Source organism: Saimiri boliviensis, chromosome 17 (genome assembly GCF_048565385.1).
Source record: "Saimiri boliviensis isolate mSaiBol1 chromosome 17, mSaiBol1.pri, whole genome shotgun sequence".
Classification (NCBI taxonomy): Eukaryota; Metazoa; Chordata; class Mammalia; order Primates; family Cebidae; genus Saimiri; species Saimiri boliviensis.
Window position 1 is genome coordinate 45,190,100 of NC_133465.1, and position 16,224 is coordinate 45,206,323.

General features: G+C 41.1%; 1 protein-coding gene across 4 annotated transcripts in view; it reads left to right on the forward strand.

Annotated features, from left to right (window-relative positions):
- Positions 1–15,592, forward strand: part of CDK12 (cyclin dependent kinase 12) — an 82,077-nt gene extending 66,485 nt beyond the window's left edge. For 3 of the 4 annotated variants that reach the window (XM_074388694.1, XM_039476817.2, XM_039476818.2), the window contains 4 exons: positions 1,113–1,244; positions 5,262–5,473; positions 6,913–7,365; positions 11,627–15,592. In XM_074388694.1, coding sequence (XP_074244795.1) covers positions 1,113–1,244; positions 5,262–5,473; positions 6,913–7,365; positions 11,627–12,339 — 1,510 coding nt within the window. In that variant the 3' untranslated portion in view covers positions 12,340–15,592. The remainder of the gene's footprint in view (positions 1–1,112; positions 1,245–5,261; positions 5,474–6,912; positions 7,366–11,626) is intronic. The other variant, XM_039476819.2, reaches the window with a different exon arrangement.
- Positions 15,593–16,224: the final 632 nt, after the last annotated feature.

Consider the following 16,224-nt stretch of genomic DNA (forward strand, 5'->3'; position numbering starts at 1 on the left):
TGGCCTCCCAAAGTGCTGGGATTACAGGCGTGAGCCACTGCACCTGGCTCAGCATTTCTTTTTTTTTTTTTTTTTTTTGAGACGGAGTTTCGCTCTTGTTACCCAGGCTGGAGTGCAATGGCGCGATCTCGGCTCACCGCAACCTCTGCCTCCTGGATTCAGGCAATTCTCCTGCCTCAGCCTCCTGAGTACCTGGGACTACAGGCATGCGCTACCATGCCCAGCTAATTTTTTGTATTTTTAGTAGAGACGGGGTTTTACCATGTTGACCAGGATGGTCTCGATCTCTTGACTTTTGTGATCCACCTGCCTCAGCCTCCCAAAGTGCTGGGATTACAGGCTTGAGCCACCGCGCCCAGCCAGCATTTCTTAAATCCTATGTAGGAGCAAATCTGCTTGCTTGGTTAGCCAACTTCCAACTTCCTTTCCTTGGTTTTATATGGAAATTCAAAGTTTTTTTTTGAGACAGTGTCTCACTCTGTCACCAGGCTGGACTGTAGTGGTGTGATCTTGGCTCATTGCAACCTCCACCTCCTGGGTTCAAACAATTTTCAGCCTTCTGAGCAGCTAGGATTACAGGCATGTATCACCACCCCTGGCTAATTTTTTTTTATTTTTAATAGAGATGGGTTTCACTGTGTTGGCCAGGCTGGTACAGAACTCCTGGCCTCAAATGATCCACTCACCTCAGCCTGCTAAAGTGCTAGGTGGAACTATAGGCATAAGTCACCATGCCCATCTTTTTTTTTTTTTTTTTTTTTTTTAAGATATGGGGTCTTGCTGTGTTGCCCAGGCTGGAATGCAGTTATGCAGTAAGGGCTCAGTGCAACCTCGATTTCCTAGGCTCAAGTGATCTTCCAATGTCAGCCTCCCAAGTAGCCAAGACTACAAGGTGCACACCATTACACCCAGATAATTAAAAAAAAAAATTGTAGAGATCAGGTATCAATATATTGTCCAGGCTGGTCTCAAACTTCTGGCTTCAAGCAGTCCTCTTACCTTGGCCTCCCAAAGTGCTGCAATTACAGGTGTGAGACTCTTTGACACAAAGTTACAGATTTGAGAACTGTACAGTCATTGTGAACTTGTCCTTTCTGTGTTCTTTTCCATAGCATTCCTTCTGCAGCACTTGATTTATTGGACCACATGCTGACACTAGATCCTAGTAAGCGGTGCACAGCTGAACAGACCCTACAGAGCGACTTCCTTAAAGATGTTGAGCTCAGCAAAATGGCTCCTCCAGAGTAAGTGCTAGTAGCCATATTGTGACCCTAAACTTTCCTCTGGGCCTTAGAAGCTGAGAAACTCATAAAAGAACCACAAATGCCTAATAAGCCCCAAATGAAGAGGTGTCCTTGTATTATGCTTGAGGTTTATTTTATTGTTTTTTCTTTGTTGTTGTTGTTTTTTCTTTATATAAGTAATAGATTTAGCTGTCATACTTGTTCTAATTTGACTCAAACTATCTTCTTTTGTCCCTGGATCTCCATTCCAGAATATTGTTCCTTAGGACCTCTTTGAAAGTGTTCCTTTTAGATTTTTTGGGTTTTTTTTTTTTTTTTTTTTTTTTTTCTTGAGATGGAGTTTCGCTTTTGTTGCCCAGGCTGGAGAACAATGGCCTGATCTTGGCTTACCACAGCCTCTGCCTCCCGGGTTCAAGCCATTTTCCTGCCTCAGCCTCCCAAGTAGCTGGGATTACAGACACCTGCCACCACGCCCGGCTAAGCTTTGTATTTTTAGTAGAGATGGGGTTTCACCATGTTGTTCAGGCTGGTCTCGAATTTCTGACCTCTTGATCTGCCTGCCTTGGCCTCTCAAAGTGCTAGGATTACAGGCGTGAGCCACTGTGCCTGGCCTTTTGTGGGTTTTTTTTTTGGGGGGGGCGGAGATGGAGTCTCACTTTGTTGCCAGGCTAGAGTGCAGTGGCACAATCTTGGCTCACTGCATCCTCTGCAGGGTTCAAGTGATTCTCCTGCCTTAGCCTCCCAGCTAGCTGGGACTACAGGCATCTACCACCATGCCCGGCTAATTTCTGTATTTTTAGTAGAGGCGAGATTTTACCATGCTGGCCCGGTTGGTCTCAAACTCCTGACCTCAGGTGATTCACCTGCTTTGGCCTCCCAAAGTGCTGGGATTATAGGTGTGAGCCATCATGCTCAGTGATTTTTGTTGTTGCTGCTGTTTTGAGATGGAGTCTTGCTCTGTCTCTTCTTCCTCCTGGGTTTAAGCAATTCTTCTGCCTCAGCCTTCCAAGTAGCTAGGATTACAGGTGCCCATTGCCATTCTCGGCAAATTTTTTTGTATTTTTAGTAGAGATGGGGTTTCACCCATGTTGGTCAGGCTGGTCTTGAACTTCTGCTCACCTCAGCCTCTGAAAGTGCTGGGATTACAGGTGTGAACCACCATGCCTGGCCTTTTTTTTTTTTTTTTTTTTCCTAATTGTAGAAATGGGGTTTCACTACCTTACCCAGGCTATCTCAAACCCCTGGGCTCAAATAATCCTCCTGCCTCAGCCTTCCAAATTCATGGGATTACAGGCAGGAGACACTGTGCCTGGCCTCCTTTTTGCTCTTAACCATTCCTTATTGTGGAATCATGCATGTCATACTGTGATGACCATGTATATCACAGTTACAGAGACAGTTTCGGTTTTAGATGGTTTGCATCACTGCCAGGTTATTAAATTTTTTTTTTTTTAATTCTGAGACAGGATCTCTCACTCGGTCACCCAGGCTAGAGTGTGGTGGTGCGGTCTCAGCTCACTGCAACCTCCACCTCCCAGGTTCAAGCAATTCTCATGCCTCAGCCACCTGAGTAGCTGGATTACAGGCACCTGCCACCACACCTGGCTAATTTTTTTATTTTTAGTAGAGACAAGGTTTCACCATGTTGGCCAGGCTTTTCTTAAACTCCTGACCTCAGGTGATTAGCCTGCCTCGGCCTCCCAAATGCTGGGATTACAGGTATGAGCCACTACGCCTGGCTAGGTTATTGAATTTTGATGTAAGAAATAATGAGCTTTTGGCCAGGTGCGGTGGCTCCCGCCTGTAATCCCAGCACTTTGGGAGGCTGAGGCAGGTAAGTCACCTGAGGTCAGGAGTTCAAGACCGGCCTGGTCAACATGGTGAAACCCTGTCTCTACTAAAAATTCAAAAAATTAAATGGGTGTGGTGGTGCACATTTGTAGTCCTGGCTATTCAGGAGGCTGAGGAAGGAGAATTGCTTGAACTTGGAAGGTGGAGGTTGCAGAGGGCTGAGATTGTGCCAGTGCACTACTGCCTGGGCGATAGAGTGAGACTCCATCTCAAAAAATAAATAAAGTAAATGAATAAAATAAATAGGATCTTTCAATGTGTCTCTCTTTCATTAGAATCTTATGAATGCCCCTGTGTTGTATTGGAGCTTCAGAGGTTCACATCCCACATTCTAGCACATAAAAAGTCTTTTATCTGGCCTGGCACGGTGGCTCACGCCTGTAATCCCAGCACTTTGGGAGGCTGAGGCAGGCGGATCACGTGAGATCATGAGTTCGAGACCAGCTTGGCCAACATGGTAAAACCCCGTCTCTACTAAAAATACAAAAATTAGCCCGGAGTGGTGGCACCTATCTGTAGTCCCAGCTACTTGGGGAGACTGAGGCAGGAGAAATGCTTGAACCCAGGAGGTGGAGGTTGCAGTGAACCAAGAAGGCATCACTGCACTCCAGCCTGAGTGACAGAGCAAGACCCCGTCTCAAAAAGAAAAAAAAAAGCTTTATCTTTGAATTTATCACTGACAGTATTACAGCTTTAATGTCAAATTTGGGGGGCATATTTCTTACCTTAAGAAAGACTGCCTAAGGCCGGGCGCGGTGGCTCACGCCTGTAATCCCAGCACTTTGGGAGGCTGAGGCAGGTGAATCCACAAGGTCAAGAGATCAAGACCATCCTGGTCAACATGGTGAAACCCCGTCTCTACTAAAAATACAAAAAATTAGCTGGGCGTGGTGATGCGTGCCTGTAATCCCAGCTACTCGGGAGGCTGAGGTGGGAGAATTGCCTGAACCCAGGAGGCAGAGGTTGCGGTGAGCCGAGATTGCGCCATTGCACTCCAGCCTGGGTAACAAGAGCGAAACTCCGTCTCAAAAAAAAAAAAAGACTACCTGTCTTAAAAATGGATAGGGTTTTAGTTGACGTGTGTAAGTAGTAACTGTAAATCTGATTGCTCCAAAGAAATGTCTAAATTCATTTATTTTTTATTTGATTTTGAGACAGAGTCTTGCTCTGTTGCTCAGGCTGGAGTGCAGTGGCAACGTCTCAACTCAGCAACTTCCACCACCCTGGTTCAAGAAATCCTCCTGCCTCGACCTCCCTAGTATCTGGGATTACAGGCACACACAACCATGCCTGGCTAACTTTTGTATTTTTAGTAGAGATGGTGTTTCACCATGTTGGTCAGGCTTGTCTCGAACTCCTGACCTCATGATCCGCCTGCCTCTACCTCCCAAAGTGCTGGGATTACAAGTGTGAGCCACTGCGCTAGGCCAAATTTATTTATTTCAGTGGAATTTTGATACACTGAATATGACTTGAAATATATAGGAGTTTTACTGAAATTTGGGAACTGCTATTATAGAGAGATTTTTGTAGTAAGATTTGACCTACTTGGTCTGTTTGTATGGGAAAGTCTGGAAAAATATAGTAAGTTATATGTAGTGCTGACCTCCACAGATGAGCAAGTTGATATCCAGTCATTGAAATTCGGTGGGCAGAAAGGGGAAAGAACTCGTCTTTGGCCCTCACAAACCAAATTACACATAAGTCGATTTTGCACAGAGATGTTTGGTTCATGATATATGGTTCCAGGATTTAAATCACCGCCTCTCCAGATCTTCTTTGGACATTAACAAGCCAGCTATCTCTGTCCTCCTCTTTATTCCCTACTGAAATTTGACCAATACAGTTCTGTATTCTTGTTTTGCCAAGGAAAGATAGTATTTATATGAGAATTTATATATCTGATCTGTACCTAGTATTAGCAAGATTCTCCTTTCTCACTGTATAAATTTCTTGGACTTTTGTACTTTTATTTCCTCAGATTACCATCTGCCATGATTTCTTTTACACTGTTGTTACCTACTTACTAACTTTTCTGGTTATTTTTGTTTTTCTTATTCTTGACATTTCCTACAGTCTTTGGCTTCCTATTTTAATTCTTTGCTCCTCCATTCATTCACTGTTGCATTCCCATACATATTTCCCCTTTGCTTTGTCTTTTTCCAGCCTCCCCCACTGGCAGGATTGCCATGAGTTGTGGAGTAAAAAACGGCGACGTCAGCGACAAAGCGGTGTTGTTGTGGAAGAGGCACCTCCATCCAAAACGTCTCGAAAAGAAACTACCTCAGGGACAAGTGCTGAGCCTGTGAAGAATAGCAGCCCAGCACCACCTCAGCCTGCTCCTGGCAAGGTGGAGCCTGGGGCTGGGGATGCAATAGGTCAGTGCTGGAATGGGGTCTTTGTGCTATTACTAAGCATATTTGGCAGGTCTGGAAGGTCAAATGCAGGAAGTCTGTCTGTTTTTTAGTTTTTGTCCAGTGAACTATTAGGAAAGAGCTTAATGTCCTCATTACGGGGAAAAGGAGATAAGCCAAGTTTTGTACATATGTTCCAGAAATTCTACAATAGATAATTTTCCTTTCCTGAAATATGTATGGAACACTGTTAATTCAATTAGATTTGTGGCATAAATTAGTGAATTAGGTAAGCCAAATTTAATTTAAGGTTAGTATACCTATGACTTTCTAACACACATAGTTTGGAGTCTTTCTTATGTTAGATTTGATAAAACCTTCATAGAATCTAATTTTATTTATTTATTTATTTATTTTTTTTTTTTGAGGCGGAGTTTCACTCTTGTTACCCAGGCTGGAGTGCAATGGCGCGATCTCGGCTCACCGCAACCTCCGCCTCCTGGGTTCAGGCAATTCTCCTGCCTCAGCCTCCTGAGTGGCTGGGATTACAGGCACACGCCACCATGCCCAGCTAATTTTTTGTATCTTTGGTAGAGACGGGGTTTCACCATGTTGACCAGGATGGTCTCGATCTCTCGACCTCGTGATCCACCCGCCTCAGCCTCCCAAAGTGCTGGGATTACAGGCTTGAGCCACCGCGCCCGGCTGAGAATCTAATTTTAAATTGCAGTTGCTGAATGTTGTTAGTTTTATAGGCTGTTATTTTTATCTAAATGTATCTAAAACTATTTCATATTGAACTATTATAACAAAGTAGTTCTTCTGTGTTACGACCAGTTTCTCAGAACAAAAGATTCTCCTTTTCTGGTTCACTCTCCCTTCCCTCTTCACTTAGAGCAATGGTTCTCAACACTGGCTGTACATTAGAATCATCCAGGAAGCTTTAAATATAGATATGCCGGTACAATTGCCATATCTCTAGGGATGGGTTCTGAGGCATCTGAATAGGAGAGATTGTAAAATCTCTCCTAGTAATTCTGATGTATAGTAAGGGTTAAAAATCACTGACCTTGAAGAATACAAGTAAATGAAGTCACTTTTTTTTTTTTTTTTTTTTAAGGGTTTTACCATGTTGGCCAGGCTGGTCTTGAACTCCTGACCTCAGGTGATCCGCCTGCCTCGGCCTCCCAAAGTGCTGAGATTACAGGCGTGAGCCACCACGCCCAGCCATGAAGTAACTTTTAAGCACAATGCAGAGATGTTTTAGTTATTATTGCCTGTATTTTTTAAGTGAACGCATAAAGAATAACAAACTTATCATGACATTTTGAGGTATGAAAAATGAGACATTTAAAATGAAACTTCATTTTTTGGATATTATAAGTTGTTGTTGCCAGTTGAAGAAGGCAAAGGGCCCTTGGCCTGTCTCATCCTCTTATATTGGCTTCACTATCTTTCCACAGGCCTTGGTGACATCACACAGCAACTGAATCAAAGTGAATTGGCAGTGTTATTAAACCTGCTGCAGAGCCAAACCGACCTGAGCATCCCCCAAATGGCACAGCTGCTTAACATCCATTCCAATCCAGAGATGCAGCAGCAGCTGGAAGCCCTGAACCAATCCATCAGTGCCCTGACGGAAGCTACTTCCCAGCAGCAGGACTCAGAGCCCATGGCCCAAGAGGAGTCTTTGAAGGAAGCACCCTCTGTCCCAGTGGTCCTGCCTTCAGCAGAACAGACGACCCCTGAAGCTTCAAGCACACCAGCTGACATGCAGAATATTTTGGCAGTTCTCTTGAGTCAGCTGGTGAAAACCCAAGAGCCAGCAGGCAGCCTGGAGGAAAACAACAGTGACAAGAACAGTGGGCCACAGGGGCCCCGAAGAACTCCCACAATGCCACAGGAGGAGGCAGCAGGTAAACAGACCGGTCATGAATCTCATTGAGCTCAGGTGCTGTTGATCCTCTTAAAGATTTCTTAATTTTTTTTTCCCCCACATCAGTGGCCTTGGTTTCAGTTATTCTGTAACCTAGTCTACAGGAGAACATAGCACCAAGTGATGTATTTCTTGCTTGGCTTCTTTTAAGTTTAAAAGCTTCCCAAAGCACTTTTCCTATACTGATTGTTTTTCTACTTCCCAGGAGATAGGTAAGTAAAGTCCCTGTGTTCTACCCAAGGAAACCACAACTATAGCTAGTGATGCATCTTGAACCACTGTGTGTGGTGGCAGACTAGTCCTAGCGCTTGGAAATCTGACTTCCAAACAATCCATTATCAGCCTATACTTCTTGACTTCTAGTGGAATGGATGCTGAATACCAGTCTTTCCTGGAAGATACAATCAAGAGAACCCTAATAAAATATCATTGTTAATTTCCTGATGAATAATTTGGGAATATTTCTAAGTAGATAATTAACACTATACATTTCTTTTCCTGAAAATAATAATGTATAAGAACAATTCATTTAAATCTGTTTCTGATAGAAGCAATTGATTGGACCCCAGATCAGGAAGTGAATATATTATAAAGAAAAAAAAATAAAAGGAAAATGGTGATAAGTTATACTTTAGTCTCACATGACCATACCATGCAATTTATTAGAGGGAAAAGCAATTTAAATTCTTTAATTCTGATTCACAGTCTATTTGCAAAATCTCTAAAAGTGTTTTTAACTCCTTGGAAATTCTCACTGTCCATGAAGACCCCATGAATTGGGGAATAAGAAGAGGCTCAAGGGCTGAAGAGGTATACTAATCTTCAACTTTAGGGTCGTACTTTCTCATTTCTTATGAAGTGGTGCAGAAAGTATATGCTTTAAGGTCTGGCCTATGGCCAGAAGTTGTTGGATTTACTTTTCAGAGGAAAGTGTAAAAATGCCATAACTAACTATTGCAGTCACCCCCTGGATTATTCAGCTGGTGCCTCTACAGTGGCTCACTTGTTTCTCTCCTGCTGTCTCTATTTGGTCATTTCACTGTTAATTAGCACTTCCACCAGAGGGCAGACTTTATAAGCCAGAGAAGGTGATAGCCTATCAATCTGACTCCTGTTTTGCTATTCTGTACTTATTGGGAAGGGTAATAGTTGAAATCTAATGAGTAAAATGAAGTGTGTACGGGGTTTTTTGTTTTTTTTTTTTGTTTTTTTTTTTGAGATGAAGTCTCACTCTTGGCCAGGCTGGAGAGCATGGAGTATAATGATGTGATCTCGACTCACTGCAAACCCCCCCTCCTAGGTTCAATCGATTCTCCTGCCTCAGCCTCCTTAATAGCTAAGATTACAGGTACGCACCTCCACACCCAGCTAATTTTGCATTTTTAGTAGTGACGGGATTTCACCATGTTAGCTAGGCTGGTCTGGAACTCCTAACCTGAGGTGATCCGTCCACCTTCGGCCTCCCAAAGTGCTGGTATTACAGGTGTAAGCCACCATGCCCAGTCTGAAATTTTAAATTTATTTTTACATTTCAATAATACATCCTTATTGTTGTCAATCCTAAAAGTCTATACTTTTTTGTTTGTTTGTTTGTTTATTTTTGAGACAGAGTCTTTCTCTGTCGCCCAGGTTGGAGTGCAATGGCGCGATCTCGACTCACTGCAATTGGGTTCAAACAATTCTGCCTCAGCCTCCAAAGTAGCTGGGATTATAGGCATTCACCACCACACCTGGCTAATTGTTGTGTTCTTAGTCGAGACAGGGTTTCGCCATGTTGGCCAGGCTAGTTTTGAACTTCTGACCTCCGGTGATCCACCTGCCTTGGCCGTCCAAACCGCTGGGATTACAGATGTGAGCCACCATGCCTGGCCAAAAGTCCTGTACTTTTAAGGAGTGACAGCATCGATACTTTAAATCATAACAGTGTGATTTATAATTCATATTTTATTTTTATTTCATTTAAGTTTTATTAGCCTTATGTTAGTAGCTTTTTTTTTTTTTTTTTTTTTTTTTGAGATGGAGTCTCGCTCTGTCACCGAGGCTGGAATGCAATGGCATGATCTCGGTTCACTATAATCTCTACCTCTCGGGTTCAAGTGATTCTCCTGCCTCAGCCTCCCAAGTAGCTGGGATTACAGGCATGCGCCACCACCTGATTTTTTTATATTTTTAGTAGAGACAGGGTTTCGCCATGTTGGCCAGGCTGGTCTCTGCCCACCTCATTCTCCCAAAGTGCTGGGATTACAGGCATGAGCCACCATGCCCAGCCTTTGCTACTTTGGAATCAAAGTTTTATTTTATACATGTGAAGGAATTTGAGCTAGAGAGTTAGTTCTTTTGAAACATAATTAGGCTATTTACATAAAAGGCAAAGTTTGAATTAAAAAAATGGCATAGCTGGAAGAATGTAAGTTTAGATTATCTCACTTTTGCAGTTATACATTTTTAAGTTATTTGACCTCGGTATTAAAAAACCTTGTGTTACATTTTATGTGTAGTACAGAAATACTTTTAAAAATAACTGGTACTATGATGTCCTTATATAGAGAGTGTTGAAAGCAAAAGGCTCTGAAATCTATCACTACTTTTAGTCCAGTTAGCCCTCCTTTTTCAGCATGTTTACTCTCCATGTTCAAAATTTTCCATGGCTAATTTTTTGTCCTTAAATTCATTTTTCCCTGCCACCCTGTCAACCAGGCAATCAGTCAACAAAAAACTTGGGTGGGTACTATACATAGGGTCACCAATTCATTCCTGATCTGTCCCAGTTTTAAAGCTGAATGTTGACAACCTGGAAAACCCTCTCAGTCCCAGACAAACTGGGACTGTTGGTCACCCTACTTGAATGTTACTTGTAGCACCTGACCTCATCTTTTATACTGTACGACCTTACAATTTTGTAGTTTTTCAGAGTGCTTTCTTCTGCATGCTAAGGGAATAGAAACTTAATTACTGATTGTCTTTGCAAAATATAATTAAGATAAATATGCTACAAAAATACCTAATTACAACTAAAAACTGTTTTTGGCTTGTTTTGAGTAATGACTTTACATCACAGCTTAAATAATGGAAGAATAACACACACACACACACACACACACACACACACATATTTTTAAATAAGCTTTCATAGGGAAAAGAAAAATTGGTCATTTGGAACATATCACAAAACATTAAATTTTTTTCTTCAGCAGGATGACTCTCAATTTTCTAAAGGCATTGTTCAGACCATACTTCTGTCTCCATGGTTTTGTATGTCCTCAAACTCATACCATTTTATATATCTCCTTTCCTGACTTGGCAGGAGTTCATTATCAGACAATGTTTATTATGCTTAAGCACATTTAGGCAGCAGTGGAAGAAGGAAAGTCTGGGGAAGTGGTTCAAGAAAGACAAAAGAATATAGTGTGAATTCAGTAACTTTTTAATTACTCAGTTCTGGTCACTATCTCCAAGATAAACAGATGTTTATCAACAGTTCATTCTGCATGACACCGCTATGGTGATTTTTTTTTTTTCATAGCATGGAAAAAATGCAGGAGGTAGGAAAACAAAATAGAAAGTTATGATGGAAATTACTTTTATCTTTAAAATTACTGTAACATAGGAAGCTGAATGACAATATGGTAATTAAAATGAGAATATCATTTTGGGGAGAGGTCACTAAAGTTTGGAGAAGCAAGTATATTTTTATACATGACAGTAATGAAAAGTTTTTACTTTATCTCTCCTGTATATTAAGTTTTATTTCAGGTTAATCTGTGTCATGAAACATTCTGTAAAATATTTAGCAAGTCCACACAAGGTCTCTGTTGTACACCAAGATTATGTCCTAGAAATGTGACCACAGCATGTATATTGTTCCCTCTCATCTTCCTTCCTTCTGCTTTGTTTTAATGTTTCCATCTAACAGCAAAAAGGGGCAGGGAGGCTGCCAACAGCCTGCATATTAGAACAGTTCTTTAAAGGAAGGAAATGGAGGAAATTTCTCAGACAAAAATCAGGATAATCATTTGAAACCTATGATATTTTTACACTAGCTGTTAGATCCAGAAAGCAACTGTTTTACTTTTAGTCACTTGATTTATTTATAATTACAACTTCCTGATCTCAAGATTTTATTCTTTATATAATCTGGTTACTTATACTGATATTTGTTTATGTTGCGCAGTGTGTGTGTTTGTGTTTATAATCACATGTGCTTTTTAAGATGGTGTTTAAAAGAAGTAACCCTTCCACAGCATGTCCTCCTCACATTCTTCCACCAGAGAAGAGGCCCCCTGAGCCCCCTGGACCTCCACCGCCGCCACCTCCACCCCCTCTGGTTGAAGGCGATCTTTCCAGCGCCCCCCAGGAGCTGAACCCAGCCGTGACAGCCGCCTTGCTGCAACTTTTATCCCAGCCTGAAGCAGAGCCTCCTGGCCACCTGCCACATGAGCACCAGGCCTTGAGACCAATGGAATTCTCCACCCAACCCCATCCAAACAGGACTTATGGAAACACTGATGGGCCTGAAACAGGGTTCAGTGCCATTGACACTGATGAACGAAACTCTGGTCCAGCCTTGACAGAATCCTTGGTCCAGACCCTGGTGAAGAACAGGACCTTCTCAGGCTCTGTGAGCCACCTTGGGGAGTCCAGCAGTTACCAGGGCACAGGGTCAGTGCAGTTTCCAGGGGACCAGGACCTCCGTTTTGCCAGGGTCCCCTTAGCATTACACCCGGTGGTCGGGCAACCATTCCTGAAGGCTGAGGGAAGCAGCAATTCTGTGGTACATGCAGAGACCAAATTGCAAAACTATGGGGAGCTGGGGCCAGGAACCACTGGGGCCAGCAGCTCAGGAGCAGGCCTTCACTGGGGGGGCCCAACTCAGTCTTCTGCTTATGGAAAACTCTATCGGGGGCCTACAAGAGTCCCATCAAGAGGGGGAAGAGGGAGAGGAGTTCCTTACTAACCCAGAGACTTCAGTGTCCTGAAAGATTACTTCCCTTTCCATCCTTCCATCCAGTTCTCTGAATCTTTAATGAAATCATTTGCCAGAGCGAGGTAATCATCTGCATTTGGCTACTGCAAAGCTGTCCGTTGTATTCCTTGCTCACTTGCTACTAGCAGGCGACTTACGAAATAATGATGTTGGCACCAGTCCCCCTGGATGGGCTATAGCCAGAACATTTACTTCAACTCTACCTTAGTAGATACAAGTAGAGAATATGGAGAGGATGATTACATTAAAAAGTAAATGTTTTATTAGTTCATTGCCTGCACTTATTGATCAGAAGATAGAACAGTTTCAGTTTTGAGATGGCTCAGGAGAGGCTCTTTGGTTTTTAAAGTTTTGGGGTTGGGGGTTCTGTGTGGTTTCTTTCTTTTGAATTTTAATTTAGGTGTTTTGGGTTTTTTTTCATTTAAAGAGAATAGTGTTCACAAAATTTGAGCTGCTTTTAGGCTTTTGCTATAAGGGAAACAGTGGCCTGGCTGATTTAAATAAATGTTTCCTTCCTCTCCACCATCTCACATTTTGCTTTTAAGTGAACACTTTTTGCCCGTTGAGCATCTTGAACATACTTTTTTTCCAAATAAATTACTCATCCTTAAAGTTTACTCCACTTTTACAAAAGATAGGCCCTTCTCCCTGCACATAAAGCAGGTTATAGAAAGTGGCATTCTTGGGCAAGTAGGTAGACTTTACCCAATCTCTTTCCCTTTCTGCCCATGTGTGCACGTGTTCTCCCTCTCCCTCCCCCCCCTTTGCTCTCTCTGTCTCTCCCTCCCTCTTTCTCTCTCTCTCTCTATCTTTCTCTTCTCTTTTACTCACCCACTCTTGCTTTCTCTCTCTCTCTCTCTGAGGCATTTGTTTGGAAAAAATTAATAGTTGAGATGCCCAAGAACCTGGGATAAATCTTTATTATTATTATTATTTTTTTTTTGAAATAAAGGAAAGGAAATTCAAACTTCTACATTGTTCTCTGTAACTCTTCAATTCTAAAATGTTTTGTTTTTTAAACCATGTTCTGATGGGGAAGTTGATTTGTAAATGTGGACAGCTTGGACATTGCTGCTGAGCTGTGGTTAGAGATGATGCCTCCATACCTAGAGGGCTAATAACAGCATTTAGCATATTGTTTACACATATATTTTTATGTCAAAAAAAAAAAAAACCTTTCAAATGGAGCATCGTGATACTGTCAAAGAGAAAAATCCTGAAGATACATGGAAATGTAACCTAGTTTAGGGTGGGTATTTTTCTGAAGATATATCAATACCTGACCTTTTTAAAACAAATAATTTTAAAACAGCATACTGTGAGGAAGAACAGTATTGACATATTCGTATCCCAGCATGTGTATCCTACCAGTTCTTTTAGGGATTTTTCTCCAAAGATATTTGGATTTGATTTGGTAAAAGGGGTTAAATTGTGCTTCCTGGCAAGAACTTTGCCTTATCATAAACAGGAAATGAAAAAGGGAAAGGCTGTCAGGGTGGGATAATTTGGGAGGCTTCTCATTCTGGCTTCTATTTCTGTGTGAGTACCAGCATATAGAGTGTTTTAAAAACAGGTACATGTCATATACTTTATCTGCACAGACTTAGACCTTTAGGAAACAGGTTAGCCCCTTTTTACAAAGAAAAAGCAAACATGCTTCAGTATCTTGAAGGATAGTTTTCAAAACTCATTTCATGTTTCAATGCCAAGTTCTTATTTTTAAAAGTAAAATCTACTTATAAGAGAAAGGTGCATACTTAAAAAACAGAACTTTAAAGAAATGAAAGAAGAACCCTTTTCAGATACTTACTTGAAGACTGTTAATGAAATAGGTAGATAACAGTGTGTGTATTTCTTTATTATTCTCTGTTTTTTTTTTTAAATCTGGCCTTGCCTTCAGGGCCAAACACTGATTAGAAAGAGAACCTTCTAGCCATTTTGGCATTGATGGCTTTTTATACCAATGTGTCCAGTTAGATTTACTAGGCTTACTGACATGCTATTGGTAAATTGCATTAAAGTTTATCTGAACCTCCTGTCTGTTGACTTCTTAGTCCTCAGACATGGGCCTTTGTATTTTAGAATATTTGAATTTGAATTATTGGGCCCCACTCCCTGTTTTTTATTAAAGAACTTGAGCCTGGGATACTATCAGAAGTATCTTATTCAGTGAAAAAAGTTGGTTTCCCATCATATATGAATAAAATTCTCTATATATTTTCATTGTATTTTGGTTATCAGCAGTCATCAATAATGTTTTTTCCTCCCCCTCCCACCTCTTATTTTTAATTATGCCAAATATCCTAAATAATATACTTACGCCTCCATTCCCTCATCCCTACTAGGGAAGAGGGGGTGAGTGTATGTGTGAGTGTATGTGTATGTATGATCTCATCTCACCCCACCCCCATTTTGGGAGTCTTTTAAAATGAAAAAAAAGTTTGATAATTTTGACTACTTCTAAAAGCAGAGGAAAAAAACTTATTTAAATATCCTGAAATCTGTATGGAGGAAGAAAAGGTATTTGTTAACTTTTCAGTTATGTTATCTATAAACATGATGGAAGTAAAGGTTTGGCAGAATTTCAGCTTGACTATTTTAAAATTACAAACCCAATTAATTCCATCCAAAAGTGGTTTTGTTTTTGGTTTGATTATTGTTCGATGAGAGATACTAAGTCTATTAAATACATTATTTTGAACAGATGAGAAATCTGATTCTGTTCATGAGTGGGAGGCGAAACTGGTTTGACCGTGATCATTTTTGTGGTTTTGAAAACAAGTATACTTGACCCAGTTTCCTTAGTTTTTTTCTTCAGCTGTCATAGGAACAATAGTATTTGAAAGCAACATCAAATCTATACGTTTAAAGCAGGGCAGTTAGCACAAATTTGCAAGTAAAACTTCTGTTAATTTATGCCATAGACATCACCCAACCACTTGTATGTGTGTGTGTGTATATATAATACGCATATATAGTTACCGTGCTAAAATGGTTACCAGCAGGTTTTGAGAGAGAATGCTGCATCAGAAAAGTGTCAGTTGCCACCTCATTCTCCCTGATTTAGGTTCCTGACACTGTATTCCTTTCTCTCTCTTGTTTTTGACCCCATTGGGTGTATCTTGTCTATGTACAGATATTTTGTAATATATTAAATTTTTTTCTTTCAGTTTATAAAAATGGAAAGTGGAGATTGGAAAATTAAATATTTCCTGTTACGATACCACTTTTGCTCCATTGCATTTACTTCTTAATCTGTACCCACTGAGCATATCTCATTATGTATAAAGGACATTTTTCTCCATTTTATCTTAAGGGTTCTCTGTCTAGAATCATTATAGACTCATATACTCCCCCTCCCCACAAAAAGTTATTAGGATTTGAAGAAGTGCCTCAAAACACTAGACTAGGAACTAGAGAATAAAAAATGAGTGGGAAAAACCATAAAATGTGATTTTTTTAAATAGAAAAGTTAAACAAATAATGGTACCAAACCATCAAGAGTTGAGCTTCATGTACCCTGACTCCTCCTGACAGGAGAGGTAAGTGGGTTTGAGCTCAACTGTCATCAAGGGAAGTTGGTAAGAGGCTGTTGAGACCCAAAGGATAGTCTTAAACCAGACTCTTCACCACTCCACCCCACCCTACCCCCATTCGCACATTGTTACAGTGCAGTCAGCATGGGGATTAGTGTACCTACCTCTGTTGAGATTTCCTGATGCGTTGCCAATCCAGAAAGTGAACCAAAAAGTTGCTTAAAAGTTAAAATCCCTATTGTTCCTCAAATCTTTCCCATCTCCACCTGAAGACAGAATAGCTTCCCCTTCCATTTTATGGCTTAGAACACAGGATAAA